General features: G+C 43.1%; 2 protein-coding genes across 9 annotated transcripts in view; one reads left to right on the top strand and one right to left on the bottom strand.

Moving 5' to 3' along the window:
* Nnt (nicotinamide nucleotide transhydrogenase) overlaps window positions 1–7781 on the bottom strand; it is a 92104-nt gene extending 84323 nt beyond the window's left edge. Inside the window, exons 1-2 of one of the 8 annotated variants that reach the window (XM_075976019.1) lie at window positions 7690–7781; window positions 749–950 (exon numbers count right to left, since the gene is read on the bottom strand). In XM_075976019.1, coding sequence (XP_075832134.1) covers window positions 749–899 — 151 coding nt within the window. In that variant the 5' untranslated portion in view covers window positions 900–950; window positions 7690–7781. Of the gene's footprint in view, window positions 1–748; window positions 951–4171; window positions 5804–5963; window positions 6429–7689 lie in introns of those variants that run through there. The other 7 variants (XM_075976014.1, XM_075976015.1, XM_075976013.1 and 4 more) reach the window with 7 other exon arrangements.
* Window positions 4909–7815, top strand: LOC142853029 (uncharacterized). The gene is made up of 4 exons (XM_075977981.1): window positions 4909–5052; window positions 5330–5521; window positions 5570–5982; window positions 7692–7815. The coding sequence occupies exons 1-4, from the start codon at window positions 4909–4911 to the stop codon at window positions 7813–7815; spliced, it is 873 nt and encodes a 290-aa protein (XP_075834096.1).
* Window positions 7816–24084: the final 16269 nt, after the last annotated feature.

Raw genomic sequence — 24084 nt, 5'->3', positions numbered from 1 at the left:
GAAATCCATTCAAGGAAACAGAGCTGCTCGGTGACTAGAAATTAGTCCAGCAAGTCTTAAGAGGGAGAAGAAATGTTCCTACTGTTCTTTCACCTTCGGAACTAAATGCCATTTTTAGCAGGGCATAACGCCATCTGGAATAAAAACTAAATGTCTAAGTCTTCCTGACAAATGTCCACATGCTTAGGGCTGGACAGTGAGTGACCCTGTGCCTGGATGGTCCTTGGGAAGGTGTTAAAAGAGGGGTGACTCAGCTGAGAAGGTGACCCCTTGAGTCTCTTCTCCTCCTGGCCTGTACCTAGAACAGAAGCAAGTGAGACTTCTCCTATCAAAGAAGACCTGACAGGCCAAGGGAAGCCTTCACTATCATTCTGTAAGCGCTGAGAAGACAGCAGCGATTTTGAAGAAAGACGTTGCTTTTTACTAAATCAAGGAACATTATTGTAGAATCAGTTAATAGACTTCATCCCAGTACCTTGTAGGAACAAAGGAAGGCTGCCAGGAGAAACAGTCACTACAAGAAAAAGGCTCCCAAATACAACCAGCTAATCTTTTCTCTTCCTATTATTTTTATCTCTTCTGTTAACAGTGGCAGTCTGGAAATTCTGTAAGTGGGAAATAGGAAGAAAAAAATGCTCATTTTGTTTTGTTTATGACCATCACTCACAAATACCAGGTCATGAAATTTCATGAGTTTTCTTGCATGTATCACCAAGGGCTTGAAGCACAATGAGAAGTAGATTTTTACCTGGCTTTCCGTGGGACTGACACCACAGTGCCCGATGAGTATGGAGTGCTCGCAAAAGGTCTTTCTTCCCAGGTAGACCCTTTCGGGGCCCCAAGTTGCTAAGGACGGGACATGAGGCGCCAGTCACGGCCGTTTTCAGCAGGTGTGCCATGCCGCTTCGTGCTCCCAGCTTTCCGAGCCCTGATTCCTTGAAGGTGAATTCCTAAGAGGGGAGAAAAGAAAATGTTTATATGCCAAGAAGGAAGCTGCCTTGTCATTTGAGCAGAAAAAAAAAACGTATAAGTTGTTCATCTAAAGGGTCTGCATCGGAATACATGTGTATGTTGCCATCGACAAAGAATTTGGTTGTCAAGTCTTTTACTTGTAGACAACAATTCAAAAGTTGTTTCAAATTCAGCATTTAAAATTTGAAATCTATGTTCTACTTAAAATTGGGATTATAATCTCAGCATCAAATTCCAGGCCTGAGTTACACAAGTGTGTGTGTGTGTGTGTGTGATATAGTATACTCTGGGGTAAGGAGGTAGGACAGTGTGTGTGTGTGTGTGTCTGTGTGTGTGTGTGTGTGTGTGTGTGATATAGTATAGTCTGGGGTAAGGAGGTAGGACAGTGGTGTGTGTGTGTGTGTGTGTGTGTGTGTGTGTGTGTGTGTGTGTGTGTGTGATATAGTATACTCTGGGGTAAGGAGGTAGGACAGTGTGTGTGTGTGTGTGTGTGTGTGTGTGTGTGTGATATAGTATAGTCTGGGGTAAGGAGGTAGGACAGTGTGTGTGTGTGTGTGTGTGTGTGTGTGTGTGTGTGTGTGTGTGTGTGTGTGTGATATAGTATACTCTGGGGTAAGGAGGTAGGACAGTGTGTATGTGTGTGTGTGTGTGTGTGTGTGTGTGTGTGTGTGATGGAGTTTATATATATGCACACCTAAAGAGCTAAGCCACATCTTACACCAAAGTTACCTTGTAAGTCAACATATTTTCCCAAAAGTTACATATAATCAAACTTATATTTGAATTTCCCTTAAATTATCTTAAAAAAAAACTGCCAGGCACTAATAATTATACAAAACACATCACCATCCTATCTACTGCAGTAAAATGCTTAACTCTGCCAGTGGAATTCCTGATCCATGCCTACATGAACATGAGATTCATGTTTCCCACCCAAGAAAATAAATATGCACGGATAAGACTCAAAAGAAAAGAAAAAGTCCACAATATCTTTCCTACCTCAGGCTGTACCTACAGATGTACATGTAGCTGTGGATTCTTTTGAAAGGGGTTCTCAACAGTGGCCACTTTTTTGTTTCACAGGTTTCTTATAATAAAGTTTACTGAACCAAAACGTGGCCACTTGTTTATTACCAATCCTAACAGCGCTAGCTGAAGTTTCTCTTGGTTGTACCTTCAGCCACCTTTGCCCTGTTTGGCAGATCCCAGGGCTCACACAGAAGGCATTCACCACGTGCCTCTCCATTTCCCTTTGCTTCGAGAATGAGAAGAAGCAGAGGGTCTAAAGTCTATCAGTTAAACCTGGCTAACCTTACCCACTATGCTGATCCGTGCCATGGACTCTCACGGAGCCGAGCATCCAACCCAAGCCGGCTCTCGGCTCTATGCGCACTCTCCCACGCATCAGAGAAGTATTTAGCTTGTTTTACATTTCAGAGCTGTTACCACAACGTCCTAAATAAACGTCTTTAAAACACCGAGAGGGAACCCTGGTGACAGAAATTATCAGTCCCAAGGTTGCTTATTAAGTCAATGCCCTTTAATTCAACAAATGTGGCCCAGGGACAGACTCTCAGAGGCCCGTTCTCCCTTTCTCTTCCGGTGTCATCCCATCTCCCTGCAACCACTGTTCTTGGTGCCTTGGCAAAACTTCCCCAGACTCCATCAGCAAATCAATGAAACTAGCCCTGCATTGCCCAAGTCTGCCACTTCCTGATTCTTTAACCTGAACTACTTCGAGACTCAGTTCACTAACCATTAAAAGTGGTAGAAAATGGCAGTTTCCTAAGGTCCTTTTAACTCTAGAAAATCCATGATTATCTTGCCTACTTGGAAAATAATAATTTGGTATTGAACAGATTCCTAATGGGATACCTTTTTTTTGGGGGGGGGGGGGTTCAAGACAGGGCTTCTCTGTGTAATAATAGCCCTAGCTGTTCTAGAACTAGCTCTAGAGACCAGGATAGCCTCGAACTCACAGAGATCCACCTGTCTCTGCCTCCCGAGTGCTGAGATTAAAGGTGTGTGCCACCATTACCTAGCCAGGAACCCAATCTCTGAGGGGGAAAAAAAACACTTTATTCAGGTCTTAAACATTTAAAGCAATGATCAGGAGGTTGTCTATTGGCAAGAAAAGTCCGCTACACTTGCCCTAATTTAAATACAGACAGTTCTGAAAGCGATTCAGAAAATATCTGAACCATCTTAGCATTGGCTAGGCCACATTTACTCCAAAAGAGTCATATCTTCCCCTTTTCTTCACTTCAAAATTCTTGATTACCTGATCTTCCATGTATGTCTCACACCTTGACTCAATATTGGCATAATTTTGAAACTCAAAGTTTAGGATAATAAAATACCTGCTTTCCTAAGGCATTCATGAAGCTTCCTAACGGAGGAAAACTGCCTCCCCAGTAGATGTGGGGGAGGGTGTGTGTGTGCGTATTTGTGTGTGTGCATGTGTGTGTGTTTGTGTGCGTGTGTTGTTTGCGTGCATGTGTGTGTGCGTGCATGTGTGCGTGTGTGTTTGCATGCATGCATGTGTGTGTGCGCGCGTTCATGTGTATATGTGCATGTGTGCGTGTTTGCGTGCGTGTATGTGTATGTGTATGTGCGCGCATGTGTGCGTGTGTTTGTGTGTGTGTGCGTGCATGTGTGCGTGTGTGTGTTTGTGTACGTGTGTGTGTGCGTGCATGTGTGCGTATTTGTGTGCACGCATGTGTGCATGTGTGTTTGTGTGTGTGTGAGTGCATGTGTGCGTGTGTATTTCCGTGTATGCATGTGTGTGTTTGTGTGCGCGCATGTGTGTGTACCTGTGTGCATGTGTCTTTGCGTGCATGAATGTGTATGTGCGTGCATGTGTGTGTGTGTTTGTGTGCATGCATGTGTGTGTGTGTGTGCGGGCGCCTGCGTGTGTGCCTGCGTGGTGCCGAGGACAGAACCCAGGACCTCACACTCTTTATGAAGGTACTCCTCCACTGAGCTACATCCTCAGCCTTCACCAAACAAATGTTAAAACCTTCTAGAGTCTAGCACAAGCACCTGACCTAGCAAAAGAAGACAGCATCAAGAATACAAATATGAACTCTGGGTTGGAAGCCCCTTCTGCAATTTATTAGAGGTGTGACCTTCTCGAATCACCCAGTTTCTCTCTACCTGACGTCCTCATTTTAAGTTCAGAACAATAGTAAAAACCTACCTCATAGAGTTGTGAGGATTAAAGCAAAATGCCCTGATCATAGGGTCGTGGAGAGGACTTAAAGAACCCAAGATCCTGATTGGCTGTTCCTCTCACTGTTATACTCCTTGGCCCAGTGCCTTGCACTAAACAGAGTAAGTCAACTAATATTTTTGACTGAGCACTTAAGTAACTAGGGCTGAGTATCCTGGAGCCATTTTGCAACAGATTTCTGAAACAAAAGTTTCAGAACTTTTTCCTTTGAAAAGAAAATTGTTTGTGTAGTCTTGTAAAAAACTGATCCTATAAGCGAAGACAAACTACTTGCTGATACTAGAATAATTCTAAACTGTCCTTTCAATAAATAAAAAAGAAAGAAGATGGGTGGAACGGGGGTGGTGGCTCATAGTTGTAAATGCCATCACTGGGGAAGCGAAGGCAGAAGGATCAACTCAAATTCAAAGCCAGCCTTGGGCTAGGCATAGAGTTTTAAGCCAATCAAACCTACAGACTGAGATCGTCCTCGTCTCAAATTTAAAAAATATATTAAGAATACTAAGCTAATAATGAAAAAATAACTGAAATTGGCCCAAACAATGGGGTGCAGTGGGCACATAGGCCCCATTCCTGTAGCCAGTTTCCTAATGACTGCACACCACCGCAGGACGAATAAAGGACACCTGCAAGCATAAACAAAGTCATGCTTTTAAAAGCTAGGCATACCAACAAGGACACAATACCCTACCCTGGCAGGCAGCATGACCTCGCCCAAAGCCACTGGTGCCATAGCCCCTGTCACAGGTGCTGCCCCTCCCTCAGCAACCAAACTGCCACCCGCTGGCACGTGCAACTGGCCGGCTATTTATAGCCTCCTGTGGAAGCCCATTGGCTCTGGCTACACAGTAGTCATTGTGCCTCTCAAGTTTGAACCAGCTCTGCCCAGGCCTGCACCCCCCACCCCACTCTCCTGCCTCGCCAGTCCAAGCTCCTCTCCTCAGTCTTGGAGAAACGGGCACCCACTACCACCTTTAAGCCCTGACCTACTCACACCTTTTCCTCTGTACACCCTGCGTGAACACTCTAGAGGTTCAAATACAACTGAGGGGAGTCCAGCTGCCATCCTTCTAAGTCCGCCACCCATCGAAAGTCCTCTATGACCTCTCTTCCGAACCTTCTTAGGGCCAAAACAAACAGGCACAACTTTTGCAGATCTTGCCTCCACCCCCACCCCAGGCTTCAAGATCTGCACCTGCACAGCTGTCACTTCGTTCCTTATCCTCCACCGGGACCCTGTTCCTACATCCACCTTCCCATTGCCTTTCACGCCACTCTAACCGAATACGTGCACGTAAAAGGGCACCCCCAGGCACGGTATTCTCCTCTTGTCTCCTGCAGGAGCCTTTGCACCTCATTTGCTAGACACTGCCGACCCCGCCCCACTTCTGCTCACTGACAGGTCCCTCTCGCCGCAGGACCTTGGGGTTAGCGCTGGCTGCCCGCCTTCTCCTGCAGCCCCCAGGAGCCGCGGGGCCGGTTGGCTCACCCGGGCTGGCAGGCGGGACAGCTGGCGACCCTGGGCTGCTAGCAAACGCCACGCCGCCGCGCTGGCAGACCCGGGCTCGGCCCGCGGCGCTGCGCCTCCAACCCGGAAGAACAGCCCCAACCCTGAGGCTGCAGCGACGACCACGTGACATGGCACTGCCCCCACCCGGACCCGTGCCCCCTTTCCGCACCCCCACTGCCTCCTGCCAAGCCCGCTTCTCCCGATCGCCCTCCCGCTCTGCAAAGGAGACAGAGACTCCACCAAATGCACCCTTAGAGCGCAGCAGCCGGTAAGGGTCCTTCCTCTCCGGGTGACCGCTGGACGCCCCTTTGTCTCAACCGGGGCCCCCGGCCCGCAGCTCCGCCTCCTTGCTCTTGCTCAGTCGGTCTCTGTCAATCAAACCTGGTGCCAAGCACTGCAATTCAAGTTTTTAGGAATTCTTTCCTCTTCTTCCCCTGGAGACTAAGTTACAAACTGTGATTTCCTCACCCGGGTCCCAGCAGAACAAATAAGCGGATCCTAAAACTTCTCTCTTGGTCCCGGACTTTCGGCTAGCTCTCTAGGAAAAAAAAAAAAAAAAATCCGAACTTCTGTAACTGGAGAGGACTTAAGGAGGGAGGTAGCGGAGGGCGGGAATGGGGGCGTTGTTTTTCCATTCTGGACGGGAGGTGGGGTTAAATTCCTCACAAGCGAAGTCAAGGCCTGAAAATGAACACACATGTTCGTATTTGGCTTGCAGCAGTGAAGCCAGCCAAAAGGAAACCCTGTGTTACTTGTTAACATAGGTAGCGACTGGAGTGTACCCGTAGTTGACTCTCTCCACGTTCCTAATTAAGAAAATTCAAAATATAATGACCTAGTCAGTAGTTAGTGATTAGGTTCTGTTACTTGTTCTGCAGGTGCATTCCTATTAAACTTATTCAACGCTGAATCGACAGGAAATGTCAGTCTGTGTGGTGTTTTGTTTTGTTTTGTTTTTTAATTTAACGGAAATATTTAACAGGCAGAAGAAACAGGTATTTGGTATCTTTTAAAAAAAAAATAACTGAACCCCAGAGACTATCTTGTATGTATGTATATAGTACAAAAGGGTCATTGAGCTAAAGGAGTCCCCACTACAATCCAAAGTCAGCTTGTCCAGTGATGGCAGAACTAGAAGGCAGGAGAGGACTCGGCCCTGTGTTTTAAAATAATAATCATAAGTCATTGGGTGGAGATACTTCGGGTACAATGAGGCAAGAGCATAAAACTTTAAAACTCTTTTGTACTGGGAGACTGTAGCCGAGTGGTAGGGTGTTCACATGCAAGGCTGTGCTACAACCAGCAAGTCTAGCCTTGAAAGGCTTCTGCCTTCATGCCCCCGTTTATGTTTTTTTCTTAAATGCTCTCTTTCTTAGTGTTTCCTTTTCCCCCACACTCCTTTCCATCATTTTGAGTAACACTCCCCTGCCCTGTTCCTCCCTCCATCCCCCTATCTCGTTCTTGGCACTGTTTCACAAACAGTATTTCCCCACCTTTGTTTGACAAAACCTTCTATCATCCCTCCTCCCTATGGCAGCTCCCCACCCCACTGGCCCTTTTCTGCTTTCCTGGCTCCGTGAGGTTCTCCAAGTTAAATACCTGAAACTAAAGACTTGAGGCTCTAGGATCTGCATATGAGAGAAAACACATCATTTGCCTTCTGGGCCCGGGTTACCTTGCTCAGTGCCGTATTTTCAATTTCACCTATTTCACTGCAAATTCTATGATTTCATTTTCCTTAACAGCTGAATAAAATGACACTCTGGGCATGTACCACATTTTCATTATCTATTCATCAGTTGATGAACATGGAGGCTGATTCCACTTCCCGGCTATTGTGTATAGTGCAACAATGAACATGGGCATACAAGTGTCCCTGGTGTCCCTGTAGTAGGATATAGATTCCTTAGATTCTATTGCTGTGAACAGTCACCATGGCATTATAAGAGAAAGCATGTAATTGGGGCTTGCTTACAGTTTCAGAGAGTTAATCCATGATCATCACGGCGGGGAGCATGGCGGCAGACAGGCAGAAGTTGCTGAGAGTTCTACATGCAGATCAGCAGGCAGCAGGAAGAGTCAGACACTGGGCCTGGTTTGAGTCTTTGAACCTCCCAAAGCTGAGAAGATGTGCTATTAAACATTGATCTCTAAGGCCAGTCTGGGATGCATGAGATCCTGTCTGGAAACAAAAAAAATAATTTGTTTAAATAAATAAATACTGACTGAACTCCAATGATGACTTGTTATCAAGACCTGAATTCTAGTTAAAGCCAGACCAGAAAATAGCTAGTTTAATATATTTTCATCACAGTTATTATGTTTTGTCAGCAGTTTGATTTCAAGTTTCCCTTTTATGAATATAATGGTTAAACTGGGTAGCCATGGTTCACACCTACAAACCCAGGCACTTGGGAGACTGAGGCAAGAGGATTGCCCAAAGTTAGCTTGGGCTACATAGTAAGTACTTAGTCTGCCAGCAAGACTTGTCCAAAAAAAAAAAAAAAGGCAGTGACTATTTTTCTTGGCTAATTGAAAGGCTCCATGAGATAAGATTCTTAGTTGGTGATATCTAACAATCACACACTTGACAGTTTTAAAAAGAACCATCATTGGGGCTGGGAATGTGGTTCAAAGATAAAGCACTTGCCAAAAGAGGCAATATGTTGAGATTAACTCAATTTTAGGAAACCAATCAAGAGTGATCACTCTCCTGAAATAACTATATTAATGAGGTAAGTGAATCAATGCTAAAATCAATATTAATTGGAAGGAAATTGATACCAAACAGCCAACACAATGCCAACTGGCAGTTTAATCTATTTAAGAAAAAGCAGTTGCGTTGGGAATCACTGTGAGCATCCACAAACCTAACTTTTGCTGGTTATTGTGGCGTCAGCTCCTGGGGAGTCTGAGACAAGGAAATACGGAGAGCCTAAGAGTTGGAGACCAGCCAGAGTAACATATCATGGTTGGGCCTCTTAAAATAAAAAACTAGTTTAGCTTAGCATACTTGTGTATGCTAATTATAAAAATCTTTGCCAGGTAGTAATGGCACACATCTTTAATCCCAGCACTCGGAAGGCCGCTACATTGTCCCCATGATGACTTCTGAGGAGACAACCAATTAAAGTGACTTATGGCATTAACTCAGCCATTTTCAAATAGTTTGCAGGAATAACTACTTTAAGGTTTAAGCCTCAGAAACCTGAAAAATTACGTATAGAGACATACTGATTGTTAAGAGTGCTATGTTTCCTAATTTCTATAGTGTATAAGAATAAAAGCACATGCCTTTGTTGTGATTTGAAGATGAAGCACCACTCCTTAAAAGGCTTATGCGTGTTGCTGGCCTGCTCCTCAGACAGGTGCTGTATTGAAAGGCATGGGTCATTACTGAATGAGTTGCTAAGAGGCAAGGCCTGCTGGGAGGAGGTGGCTCATTTGGAGGCATGTCCTTGAAGGCTATGGCTTGTCCCTGGGACCTTTGTGTCTTTCTCTTTGGTTTGCAAGGGCCATGAGATATGAAGCCCTGCTCTTGAAGATCCTTTCTGCTACATCATGGTGCAGAAACAACCGAGTCAAGAGCCCACAGCTTGAGACCTCTAGAACTGTAATCCAAAATAAATCTGTCCTCCTTTGATGTATTCATGTATCTTTGACAGTAATGAAAATCTGGTCAACTTAGGCATGCCATAGGACAGAAAAATAACAACTATATGATGCTTAAAAGTTTACAAAACAATGTGACATGTATTATCATTTTAGTGACTTTTCTTTTGCTAGAAGAGACACCATGACCAAGGCAACTTATAAAAGACTTTATTTTGTGGCTTACTGTTTTATAGGGGGAGTCCATGATCATCATGGCTGGGAGCACGGCGGCAGGCAGACAGGAAAGCATGCTGCCAGAGCAGTAGCTGAGAACTTAAAACCTTACCCTCAAGTAGGAGGCAGAGAGAGCACAGTGGGAATGGCTGGGCCTTTGAAACATCAAAGCCCATTCCTAGTGACACACTTCCTCCAACAAGACCACACCTCCTAATCCTTCCCAAGCATTCCCAACAACTAGGAAGCATTCAAAATATATGAGCCTATGGGGGCCATTCTCATTCAACCCACCACAATTACCTTATTTGATTATTTCAGTGACTATAAAATGGGTGCTGCTATTTCTACTTTAAGGTAAAGAAATGTTGACCTGATGCATCTAAAACTAGATGAGACTTGAATGAAGGTCTTTAGTTCCAAAATTAATGATTCCTGGTAGGCAAGTCTCTCTCCAGGAGGGTGTTAAGGTTTGAATAAGAAATGGTTCTCATAAGCTAATGTATTTGAGCACTTGCTGGGGCTGTTTGGGAAGGTTCTAGGATCTTTAGGAGACTAGGCTTGCTGGAAGAGGTACTTCACTGGAGGAGGGTAGCTCTCACCCCCACTTCCAGCTCTCACTGTTTTCTATATGCAAACAAGCTGTGATCACCAGCTTGCAGCTTCTTCTGCCTTGCCACCCCCACTATTGTGGACTCCGAGCTGGAAGCCAAAATAAACTCCTCTGTTACTTTTGGTCCTGGTATTTTATCACAGCAACACAAAAATAACTAACTTCGAGAGCATGGTGGGGCTAAGATGACTGCCCTGTGTGACTGACAGTGCTAAGAGACACATGGAGAACAGAAGTGCCTTCAGAGAAAGAGAAACAGAGGCAGACCAAGAATGGCCCCAGTAATGGCCCATGAAGAGATGCTCTCAGGTCCTCTTTCTCATTCATTTGCCTGGACTGTAAGTATCAACTCATCATTTTATCTGAAATGATACTTTCTCACAGGAGACTTTATAAGCCGCTCAAGGTTCAGGTGGGTGTCTTCCCATGAATCCAAATTTCGCTATTATTTTCATGTTTCTAACTCTTTATCTTATCTCAATCCAACTGCTAAAGCAAAATAACAGCTGGGCGGTTTATAAGCAACGGAAATTAATGTCTCACAGCTGTGCAGGCTGAGCGGTCCAAGGTCAAGGCACAGGTAGATTTGTTTGGTGCCTGATGAGGGACGTGGGTTTCCTCATAGAGAGCTGTAATCTCGCATGGCAGGAGCAAAAAGTCTCTTTTTGTCTCTTTTATAAGGGCGTCAATCCCATTCATGAGCCCTTCTGACGTAATCACCTCCCCTAAGTACCATTCTTTAACACTATCCCCCTGAGGGTTAATATTTCAATACAGGTAGGTAGTATCTGTATAAATCCTTAGCATCTAATCTCAGCTGGGCCTCAGCAACAGCCAGGTCTCTCTCTCTCTCTCTCTCTCTCTCTCTCTCTCTCTCTCTCTCTCTCTCTCTCTCTTTTTTTTTTTTTTTTTTTTTTTGATTTTTTCGAGACAGGGTTTCTCTGTAGCTTTTGGTTCCTGTCCTGGAACTAGCTCTTGTAGACCAGGCTGGTCTCGAACTCACAGAGATCCGCCTGCCTCTGCCTCCCGAGTGCTGGGATTAAAGGCGTGCGCCATCACCGCCCGGCCAGCCAGGTCTCTTATAAGCACTTCCTTTCCTAATCAGCTTCCTTTCCCAGAGCAGCTTTTCCGACCTCAGTCCCCACTGCGAACATTACCGGCTTCATTTATCATGGCTCCATTCGTGTTCATCTATGCATCCCTTTGTACCTGGCCTCTACGACTTCCATTGTCCTGTACCTGTAGCTCGTCTCAACTCTGCAGCTAAACCCAACCCTGCGAGCCGGCATCCTCTGCTGCTCAGTACCTCCAGCAGCTCTCCAGCTGGGTTTATGAACATCTAAACCTTGCAGAGACTCTCCGAATCCCTCTCAGCTCTCTGCCTCCTCCAACAAGGCCACATGACCTCCTCCAACATGGCTGTGGCCCATGGCCAGCCATTGAGAGAAATTAAGAATGTTTTGCAAATTGCAGTCAACAAAAGCAATGTAGCATGCGGATTTATTGTTATTTAATAAATGTTACTGTGGTAAGATATAAACATGTCTGTCATTGTTTCTGACATAGTGCAGGAGGGGCATAAACGTTCACTCTGCCCTGCATTATCATTGCCTATCTGTCTGATTTCTGCACTTACCCATAAGTTCCTCAAGGGCTTGCATTTTGTCTTACTCATTGACAGGCTATCCACACCTAAAAGAATGTCTGCCTTCCTTATGCAGTCAGCAAATGCTTCTTAAAACTAAGAAAACATGTGAGCATATTATAGTAGTTAAGATAGAAGGAAGAGGGGCTAGATGTACGTCTCAGCAGTTAAGAGCACTTGCTGCTCTTTTCAAAGGACCAGAGCTCAATTCCCAGCAACCACATGGAGGCTCCCAGTCTGTTACTCCCTCCAGTTCCTGAAGTCCCAACCCAGCTTAGGGCCTCTGCCAGCACTGGCATGCAAGTGGTACCCATACATATTTTAAAAAAATTTAAATAGAATACACTGACCACATGTCAATGAAAAATTAAGTGAGTAGACTGGGCTAGAGATATATGCAAACAGAATACCCCAGGAGCAAAGGACCTCATGTTGATATTTATGTATTAAACATTAATACTCCACTTCCTTTGATGCAAACAGAATACCCCAGGAGCAAAGGACCTCATGTTGATATTTATGTATTAAACATTAATACTCCACTTCCTTGATGCAAAACTTGGATGCTGTTCATCATCTGATTAATGAGTAGTCCCAGCTATTACATTACCTCCTGCTGGCCAGCAAGCACTAAGCTCAATTAGCTGACCTGTGTAATTAGAATATTGAATATTGTAATTATTCATTCAGATTGTCCTCTAAAATTTTCTGCTCTTATAGTTCAGGCTCTTGATAAGGAAAGCCTTGTTAACCAATAATCTTTAAGAGATGGGTCTTGGTTAAGACGTGGCTTCGCTGGGACCCAGGTAAAGGTGTGCACCTGTGTGTGAGTACTCTCTGCGCCGTTTCCCCGTGCAACACTGCTGTGCTTGGATCTTTCATTTTCTGTTTTGTGATTTTTCCCCCCTTATAATAAATAAGATATAATTGTTTTATCCTTAGCTAGCCTGGTTATTTCAATACGTGGTGCCCAACCATTGGATATTGGATTCCTGGTCCTGAGTGCGCATCCGGCTCGGCATGTGTCCTCCCTCAGCCCGTCACAGCCACGGCCTGTGCGCAGAGCCAGCAGTTCACTTGGATATATAATTCTCTCACAACGGTCTTTCTTGCTACAGATTGGCCGCGGTTCTTTATATTTTCACATTGCACGCCTCAGAGCACCTTCAAGTCCCAGTGCGTTCTCCCCGGTGCCTGTGCCGCGCCGCCATGCACCAAGGAAACTCACACAGGACACAGGCGTTTCCAGGTGCCTCTGTTATCTTGTTATTCCTGTGATTGTGCGGCTAATGACCAACCAGGTCCCACCGCGGAGCACACAGTGTGTGATTTATATTAAATAACTCTTTTTAATCTGAGCATATCTTTTAGCATTTAACTCTAAAATCAGATTCAGTCCAGCCACATGGCTCCAACTACACTGCGACACCTACTGGCAGGTAACAGTTATTGCACCTACTTCCGCTAGCTGAACCACACAGGTAAGAAGATTTCATATAATTTAAAGGGGCAAGATTATGGGCAATTTAACCTTTCAAGGTTTCAATAGCCTCTTTACTTACACCATGTATGAGATTTTCAAGACTTATATGATTTCCCTCCTACATCACTATCTTTAATTCTGGGGATTAATCTTATCCTCAATATTTTTTTCCTTAAAACTACGGTTTGATAATAGGGCCAAAAATGAGACACCTTTAAAAAATGGTACAGTCTTTACAGACTGAGACCAATCGGCTAAAAGGAGAGGTCAGAACTCTGAAGAAGGATACAAACAATTTACTGAACAAAACTCAGTCAACTGAGGTACTTTTAGAAATGATACAGTCTTTACAGGCTGATACCGATCTTCTGAAAGGACAATTTGAAAATCTGAAGAAGGTTGCAATCAATTTAACTAACAAAACTCAGTCAAATGAGGTACTTTCAGAAATGGTACAGACTGATAGTAATTTACTAAAAGGAAAATTCACCACTCTGGAGAAGGAAAGAGCCAATTTGACACATAAAACCCAGAGGGTGCTGACAAATTACCTGAGAGAATTCCCACTGTTGAGTGTATTAATTGGACTCTGTCGAAGAGGTATGACAGATTGACTGATAGAATGTCTCTCTAGGAAGATAATAAGCATGCTATAAAGACTATGTCCAGTGATGAGACATTATCTCTACTGGACAGACTTCACACCTTGGAATCCTCAATGAGGGCATTAGAACAGAGCACTGGACAGGAGATCCAGACTTTACAAAAGACAGTGGTAAATACATTTTAAAAGATTGAGGAACTTATCAAATTTGATAACCAGAAACAAAAGGTACAAAGACAAAATTTAGCTTCATTAGTACATAAAAATCTCTAGGATAGCTTCCCCAGAGTTCTGCCTGCCTTTCTGGTGATAACATCAGAAAGAGTATCTGGTGCCAAACACCCTAAGGTAGACTGGTTTTTTGGGTACCAGCTGCTAAAATGGTGCACCTTCTCATGATGTTTTGGCCAGAACTCCAAATAAGAACTTTAGAGAAAAAAAAAAACCCTATCGACTGCTCGGAAATCGTTTGCAACTATACTAGAAAGTAATTTTAAAACTTAACCATCACTTTACTTTTGCAGGATCCCATAAAAAAAATATCGCCCCCATAACAGTAGAAAGCAATTCTAGAGGACAATGTCCCCTCTCCCAAAAAAGTTTGACCTCAGGGTTGGGAACACCGTTTAGGGGTTGTTGATTGTTACTTGTATCTGGTAGAGGGTTGGGGTGGAAACTTTATTTGTTAAAACAAAAGCAAAAACAAAAATTAAAACTAAAACAAAAAAAGGATAATAATAGTGGGTAATAGAGTGAATATTTGTGAGCTATTATTGGATAATTTCCATTGGTATAGTTTTTGTATATTGATACAAGTTCAAATTATATTTGTTATTTCTGTTTACAATATTTGTGCATCTATACAAAGTTATTCTGTCAGATTGTATACATGCATGTTTCTACCTCTGTTTAGGACATTTTGTATATTGATACAACCTATAGGATATATTTTCGTATTGTATTATATATTATTCTTACCTCTAAACAAGATACTTATACATTGTTTACATTTTGAGGTCATTGTCCTCATTTGCTGCTCATTTGTTTAAAGATTATTTAATATTCTAACATGAAGTCTTAGTCTTTAATTTATACAAGTATTGAGTCAATAGTTGTTCATGTTTGTTATATATACATTCAGATTAATTAGGTTCTTCAGATACATAGAGATTGTATTTTGTCTACATAGGTAATCTTCAGTTGTTTCAAGGATCTGTAGAACATGGCATTGAAAGAACTTAGGGTTCTGTTGACATGAGACATGATTGCTCCTGACAGCACCAATCATTTCATTTCCCAAGAGAATGTTGAGTACCAAAGACACTCCACTCGGAGTTTGTTTTCTTCTTGGCACATTTGGCCTTTGGGCAAGGAACTGTCCATGCCTCAACCACTGACGAAGTACATGGTATCCAGAAATGGATAAATAGGACACAAAGGAAAAAGACTGTCAAACCTTGCCAAGACAGGGCAAGATGGTTCTAAAAAATTTCCTGCTTCTGAAAATGTTCAGTCAGTTATGCTAGGCCTTAGCCAGAGTTGGTTGCTTCAGTGTTGCAGATGAGACTTTGGGTGACTGCTCAGGGAGCCAATTGTCTCCGTCATATATTGCTCGCTTTGGAAGCTGCTTGTTTGCACTTCCTGCCTGCTCAAGTAATATTATCTCCCTTCTCAGGCCTTCGAGGGGGTTGAAGATTAGACAATCATAACTACATTCTTCTTATGATTTAGCCAAACTTATTTCTGATACAAGATTTAGACTCTTTGGAATAGAACATTTATTAACACACTTGTCATGTGTTCCTTGCTTAATATTGTTCATGTTGTTTGCAATTTTATACTTAATATCTGTTCCTATTGTATATAGTTTTGTATTGGGTTTGGATCGATCTTGTTTAGACAAAAGGGGGGAGACGATGGGGAAGGCCTTGTTAACCAATAATCTTTAAGAGGTGGGTCTTAGTTAAGGCGTGGCTTCGCTGGGACCAAGGTAAAAGATGTGCACCTCCATGTGCGTGCTCTCTCTGTGGGACATTACTGAGTTTGGATCTCTCATTTCCTGTTTCGTGAGTTTTTCCCCTTATAACAAATAAAATATAATTGTTTTATCCTTCGCTAACCTTGTTATTCCAACAGGCTCTGTCTACCTCTTTATTTCCAGGTTCCTTATTTCTGATTTTTGGTCCCCACTTTTTCTTCTATCACCTGCCTTTGTTTCTTAACCCTTCTCAGTCTAGCCTCAACCATGATCAGTTCGCAGCTCCTTCCACCTTAGCGGCCTAATGCAGCTGCGTCCTGTTCCCACTAATGGGCTTTTCAGTTCATCAGGCAGTCAGGGGATGACTTGGAGAGTTCTCTCTTTAACTCTGTAGCACCCATTCTCGGCTTGGTGTCAGCAGGAGCGGGCAGGTCTCCTATAGGCATGTCCCTTCCCAAACAGCCTCCTCTTCCAGAGCAGCTGTTACAGCCATTTCCACTTTCCTCTAGCGCCCTGTTTACTATGCTCAATCTCAGCAGATGTTTCCTCCTTTTTACTGAGGATAAGGAGGCCATTCCCGCACTATGCAGGTCTGTTTCTTAGTGTTCACTTCCCATCCCTTCTGATTATGCTTGTTGCCTGGTCTCTGGAGACCTGTCACCTCCTTCTAATCTTTCACTTCTTCGATGCTGACCCTTTTCCCTGTGGGTTCCTTTGCTTTATTTGTCTTTAGCTGGCATACTCATGTCTGTGTTTTGTTTTCTTAATTGTATCCTTTCCTCTGATTTAATTAAGATTTTAAAAACCTGTCTACGTTCACTATATTTCCTAATACTAAAAATTACTTGCCACCAAATTACTCACAAATCTATATTATTCTGACTGCTATTAGAATATCATTGAGTTGCCTCCTTTCTAGGGACTTATAGGGAGAAATAGGCCTCAATGAGACTAAGATGTCTGTGTCACTGTGGTCCATTTATCCTGGAGATCTTCTGTAGCATTTAGACTCGTCACTTCCACCTAGGACAGAAACGATCACTAAGTACAGATCTTGAACAGTGTTTATTCAGTTTTCTCATCACTGTGACCAAATACCTGGCAGAAGCAATTTAGAGGAGGAAGAATCATATCTTGTATATAATTAGCATATGGTTAGATCCTTGATTGGAGAAAGCACCATAGCAGAGAAAGGATAGCAGTGTTCAAGTAGTGGGAGCATGCGATCCAGCTCAACAATCCGGTGAGAGCCCCTGGGCCAGAAGTAGGGCTGGATATAAAACTCAAAGTCCAAACCTAGTCCCCAAGGTCCACCGCTAGGCACCGGCTGATGATCAAATATTCAAACACACAAGCCTATGGGGGGACATTTCACGCTCAAAGCTTTACATTCTATATTTTTATATATAGAATGGAATATAGTACTTATTTTATAGGGTTGTTTTGAAGGCTAAGTGAGATCTAATCCATGCAAAGTATTTACTTGGAACATAAGCACTCTATAAGCATATAAATATTAGCCATAATTATTGCTTTTAAGTTAATCATAGAAAAATTGCATTGCATCAGATTCTCAAAGGCAGTTGCTTATTCCATTGCTTAATGATGTCAGGTAAGAGACCTCCAGTGTAGGTACTGGAGTGTTCAATCCCAGGCAAGGGGCATAGTCATAGATCATCCAATTATTCACCATCTCCGCAACAACTGGCATTCTTTCACCTTCTGATTTATGTTAGCGTCTCTTGATTCCAGTTCCATGTAAATAAAGAAAACAAAATCTTCTCCTTCTAGAAGCTGTTAAATTTGACGTCTCTTTTCTTTTCCTCCTTTACACACTTGTCATGCAATCTCATTTGTTCTTGTGACTCTAGCCATCAATTCCTTCACCCACACAACAGTCCTCGGGGCTCTAACACTGAACAATTCTGTGTGGGCACTTCAGGTGTCAAAGAGAAACGTCCAAATGGAATAAAAGTTCGCGTGTCCCTGAACCTGCACCCTGCTGGTATTCCAGCTTTGCCTGGGGCACCAATCCAGAATTCTAGAAGTTATGCTCATCTGTGACCTCACACTAGTGCACAATACACGATCTGGCAATTCCTCATTAAGAATCCATCACATTTGGCCTTTTCTCCCCCCAGTAAACGCTGCTACCTTGGTAGCCACCATATTGTTCTATATGAATTTCCATAAGCCCCCAAATAGGTCTCCTAGCTTCAGTCTCATAAGTTTTACACCTACCAATCTCATACTCTTACATATAATTAGAGTATGATTAGCTCCTGGAACTGTGTCTAGTGCAAAGCAGCCATGCAGCAATATTTGTTGAGTGAATGAACAAGTGAATAAATAAAATTTTAATCTTATGGCATTTACCATACAGATAAGAAATCAACATTAAACAAGTATCAGCAGATTTGGCAGCGTTCTTGGCCCACGGAGTCGCTTCCCAGATCCAGAGGTCTCTAGAGCTAACTGACTGAAGTTACATTTCACAGAGGGCCCAAGAGACCCGGAGAGGCAGATAATTTACACAGATGAGACCCATGAGAACAGACAGATCAGCTAATTCTTCTTCTCTTCCTTAATGATGCCTCCATTCACTGATAATGGCATTTAAGTCATTGTGGTGGTTTGTGTAGAGAAGAGCGAATTGAATTAGCTAGAAGTGATGGAGTAAGATAAAGCAAGGTTTATTGCGTTAGTAAAACTTTCTACCACAATAACAAGAAACAATTTAAATGAGGAAATATTTTGGCTCAGTTTCTGAATTATCAGAGTTCATAACTGGCCGGTTTCATTGCTTTAAGACCAACAGCAAGTAGGAAATATGGGAGAAGGATAGCAGAGAAAAGCTAGTTCGTTTATGGCAACCTGCTATAGAATAATGTTCTTGTACACTGTAAAGATTTGTCACTCATATTGGTTTAATAAAACGCTGATTGTCCAGTAGGAGGAGGAGGAGGTATATGCATGGCAACCAGACTAGGAGAATTCTGGGAGGAGAAGAGGTGGAGAGACAGTCATCATCCAGAAGCAGAGGAAGCTATAAGATAAGAATGCCTTACTGAGAAAAGGTACAAAGTCATGTGGCTAAACATAGACAAGAATTATGGGTTAATTTAAGTTGTAAGAGCTAGTTAATAATAAGCCTGAGCTAATAAACCAAACAGTTTATAATTAATATAAGCCTCTGTGTGTTTCTTTGAGACTGGACAGTTGCAGGACTCGGTGGGACAGAAACTTTTGTCTACAGCAACAAGGAAGCAAAAAGGGGGTACAAGAGGAGGAAGGGCAAGATGAGAGCCCCCAGAGACCTATCCCTAAATGACCCAATTCCTCTAAGTCTCGTCTTCTATGAATTCCACTATCTCCCAAAATAGTTCCCTCCAGCTGGGGACCACAGCTTCAAAATGGTGTGTTTGTGTGTGTGTGTGGGGGGGTAATATTATATATTAAAATCATCAGATTGCATTTCTGTTCCCACCCAAAAAGCTTATTTCCATATCAATGCAAAATGCTTTAAATTCATTTCCAAGAATCCCCAAAATCTCATCAGTTCCAACATTGTTCAAAAACCCAAATGTAAAGTCTCCTCTGAGACTCAAAACGAATTCTTAGCTGAATCTCCTTGTGAAATAAAAATCACATTAATCCAGTATCAAATGGCACAGAGTAAATACTCCCATTCAAAAAAGAACAGAGCTGGAGAATAGAAAACGGGACCATGATAAAGACAAAACTCCAAAGGGTAAATATGAAGTCTCATAGTTTCATATCTGGGACCTGGGGGCACATGGTGGCATGTTCTGAGCTCTAAAGTGCTTGGGCATTCTTGCCCTTATAGACTTTATGGTTGTAGCCCATGTTGTCTTTTGTATATGGGAGAAAATATGTGTACAAAGTGACATGTGTGTGTGTGTGCATGATATGTGTATGTGTATACATGCAGAAGCCAGTTAAGACAGAATCTCTCCCTGAACTTAGAGCTCACAATTTTTGTTCAAGCCTGCAGTAAGCAAACCCCAGCGACCCTCCTGTCTCCATACCCATCAGTGTTGAGGTTAAAGGCATGCTTGGGACCAGACTAGCTACATGGATGCTAGGATCCGAATTCCAATCCTCTCATTCTCATGCATGCATGCATACCAAGCATCCTTAACCACTTAGCCATCTCTCCAGCCCTACATTATTATTTCTTGTGGGGGTGGGGAAGTAACTGCCTGTGCTTCTTCTCTGCTGCTTTTCTTAGACATTCTACATTTCTGGCATCTCCACCTTCCTGGGCATCTCCATGACACTGGCTCCACACTCACAGCTCCTGACATCACCTTCTGAAGTTCTACTTGCGGGAATACTGACCCTGCCACACACTGCCTGATTTCCTCAACCTTCCTCTGAAATATGGGTAGAAGCTATGGGGTGGGATGCTTCTGGGTTTTGCTTGTGCCTTTGTGGTAAGTGGATAATAAAATGTCACTAGCTTTAATTTCCGGTAACTAGTGGCTAGTTATGTTGAACATTTTTCATGAACTTAAATGCTCTCTGTATATTACTCATGTAGGGTTTTTCTTTTTAAAAATCTTGTTCTAAGCCGGGCGGTGATGGCGCACGCCTTTAATCCCAGCACTCAGGAGGCAGAGGCAGGCAGATCTCTGTGAGTTCGAGGCCAGCCTGGTCTACAAGAGCTAGTTCCAGGACCGGAACCGAAAAAGCTTCGGAGAAACCCTGTCTCGAAAAAAAAAAAAATCTTGTTCTATAAATGTGACATGCCCATTCTCTAACTGGATCATCTTGTTTTTATTGTTGGGTTTTGACAATTTTTCTTATTTTCTAGATGCATGTATTTTGTTGGACATGTGCCCTACAAATATTTCTTCTTCATATTTATGAAATATTTCTCATCAGCTGGACTTGAAAGGTGCTCTATTTTCATGAAGTCCAATGATGAACCTAAAATTAGTTTTGAAACTCAGTCTTCATCTTAAGCAATAGAGGAGAGGGTATCTGAACCAGACTTGCCCTGTAGTCAGATTGATGAATATTTTAAATGTCACCGTAGAACCTTCACCCAGCAGCTGATGGAAACAGAGGCAGAGACCCACATCAGAGCACTGGGCTTAGCTCCCAAAGTCCAGTTGAAAAATGGGAGGAGTGAGAATATGAGCAAAGGGGTCAAGATCATGATGGGGACACCCACTGAAACAGTTGAGCTAATGGGAGCTCACCAACTCCAGCCGGACAGGGAAGGAACCAGCATAGAACCAAACTAGACCCTCTGAATGTGGGTGACAGTTGTATAGCTGGGGCAGACTGTGGGGCCACTGGCACCAGGATTTATCCCTACTGTTTTTACTGGCTTTTTGGGAACCTATTCTCTTTGGATGGGTACCTTGCTCAGCCTAGATATAGTAGGGAGGGCCTTGGACCTTCCCCCAAAGCAATGTGCCTTACCCTTTCTGAGGAGTGTAAGTGGAAGGAGGGGATAGAGAGTAGGTAGAAGGAATGGGAGGAGGGGAGGGAGTGGGAACTGGGATTGGTATGTAAAATGAAAAAAGATTGTTTTCTTTTTTAAAAAAAAATTAAAAAAAGAAAATCAGTCTTCCTTACTGTGACTATAATGGTGACTCAAGGAAAGGCTGTCTATTGTAATCAATACCATTACACCTTGAAGATTATGCAGACCACATGATGGGCTAGAACCTAGAACAGTGGTTCTCAACCTTCCTAATGCAGTTCCTTTAATGCAGCGTCTCATGCTGGGAGGCGGTGGCATACATCTTTACTACCAGCACTCTGGAGGCCGAGGCAGAAAGATATCTTGAGTTAGAGTCCACCCTGGCCTATAGAGTGAGTTCTAGGACAGCTAGGGTTACACAGAGAAACCGTGTCTTGAAAAACTAACAATGACAAAAATAGAGTTCCTCGTGTTGTGGTGACCCCAACCACAAAATTATTTCTTCACTACTTCATAACTGTAATTTTGCTACCGATATGAATCGTAAGATAAATATCTGATATGCAGGAAGTCTGATATGTGAGCCCAGTGGAGGGGTTATACAAGCCCGGGGGGTCACAACCCACAGATTGACAACCACTGACCTGAACGTACAGTAAGGCACCACCTGCCTTCAAAGGAATAGTTCGGTAAAGAAATAATTTTTTAAACAAACAAAAATTGTAGCAACCTGACATGCAAGGCTCCATGACAGCGCCCTCTCAGAGCACAACCATCTCAAGGGAGGGTCTAGCAGCTTCACCAAGTCTTCCTGGAACACACCGTCTAAGCGCAGGCACAGGGAAGGTATCGCCCTCTGACAGGGTGCACCACATATGCCATCCCCTTGGAATGAAGTCTTTCTCTCTTCCCACAAATCAATAAGCCTTGTATAAATGAAGGGGGGCTTTTCTAGCGATCTTCAGTGAGCCCCACGGGGTACTCTTATTTTTTCATGTGACCTCTTACTCTTGTGCAGTATCTAGTTTCTGGAAGTTAGCTATACAACAGTCCCCAGATGGATCTGGGTCTCAGTCATATCCTGGCATATTTTCTGTAAAATGAGCACATTTGAGTGTTGACTGCAAAGAATATGAGGATGATATAAGATGATGGACTCTTAAATCAGTAGCAGACACATGACAAAAAAAATCCTCAATAAATGTTAGTTTGCACATCACAAATTAAATTCACTCATGTTACCCCTGAGTCCATCTCTAATATTTCCTAAGCACAGGACTAAAATTACATAACGGGAAGTAGGGAGACAGTCAACGATGTCTCTAAGTTAACTTCCCTGGTACAAGGAGCTTATAAAGATTCCCTGCTAGCAGCCATGGATGCTAACTAACCGTATACTCACCTAGTAAAAGCTGTTAGAAAAGGTGATTACCCACATGAACCTTTAACGGGAGGAACTGGCAGTGGAGCTCGATAGTAGAGCACAAGCTTAGCGTCCACAAGACCTTGTGTTCCATTTTAGTAGCCACCAAAATAAACTGTTAAAGAGAACAAAGGGGCAGTACTCAAAAGCCAGGCAGAGGGGCGGGACAACTGCTTTAGTAAGACCATCCCACTTTTAGATTTTGAGCAAGAAGCAAGAAGACACTAATGAGGCAGGCATGGTGCACACGCTTGTAATCACAACACTTGGGAGGTGAAGGCAGGTGGAGCCAGCATTCAAAGTCGGCCTCAGCTACAATGAAGCCAGCCTGAACTGCAGGAGACTTTAGTCTCAAAAGGATGCCAAAGGAACAAACATAAGTGATTGAGAAGCAACCACTATCCACAGTCACGCACATTTTAAAATGCCAAGAGCATCGTCTCCACCCAATTTTTAAACTGAAATCTTGGACACCATTAATCAAGAGCACAAATCATTTATTCATGGCTGCACTCAATAAAACCAAATTTTCTTGTGTGAAGGCATGTTCTTGTGGCTAATAAAGAAAGGTTAACAAGGAAGTTTCGGCCCTATTTGAAATGATCCTGGAGATGAAAATTGAGAAAACGTTAAGCCCTCCTTAAATCACAGAGCTAAACTCAGAATTCTGGAGATGGTTCGATCCAATAGTAAGGCATCTTCTATTCTTCCCTCTTTTTCATTATTTGCATTTGCCTTTCACTTGGCATTAGCACCATCAGCCGTGACAGAAACAACAATTTATACATAATTACTAGAATTGTGCTGTGCAGTGCAGCAGCCAGTAACTTCAGTAACTCTTGAGCATCCTATGACTGATCCCAAATGAGACGTGCTTTAAGGGTAAAACACACATTAGGTGTCAACTAATTATCAGAGAGAGAGAGAGAGAGAGAGAGAGAGAGAGAGAGAGAGAGAGAGAGAGAAGGGAGAAGGAGGATATGCCATTCGTATTTAACATTAATCACATGTTGTAATGATACCATCTGAGTTTATGGGGGTTAAGTCTATTAAAATTAATTTCACTTATCTTTCATCAAGGCGGCTTCTACAACATTTACAAATCACACAAGCGGCTTGCAATTTTTGCTCACTTATTTTTTTATTATTATTATTATTGGACGGCGCTGGTAGAAGATGCAAGAGGGGAGAAGGTGTTGTGCAAAGGGAGGTAGTGCATTTTCTACAAAGTTTCTGGAGGGGGAAGCAAGAAGGGAATCGGGGGAAGCTTGGGAGATGTGACCTAGCGTGACGATACTCGGTGGGAAGTGGAAGGCGGGCTGGGTTTGGTTTGTTTGC

Source organism: Microtus pennsylvanicus, chromosome 6 (assembly GCF_037038515.1).
Source record: "Microtus pennsylvanicus isolate mMicPen1 chromosome 6, mMicPen1.hap1, whole genome shotgun sequence".
In the NCBI taxonomy this organism is placed as follows: Eukaryota; Metazoa; Chordata; class Mammalia; order Rodentia; family Cricetidae; genus Microtus; species Microtus pennsylvanicus.
Note: the sequence above shows the minus strand (reverse complement) of the source record. Positions and strands in the feature narration are given on the sequence as shown.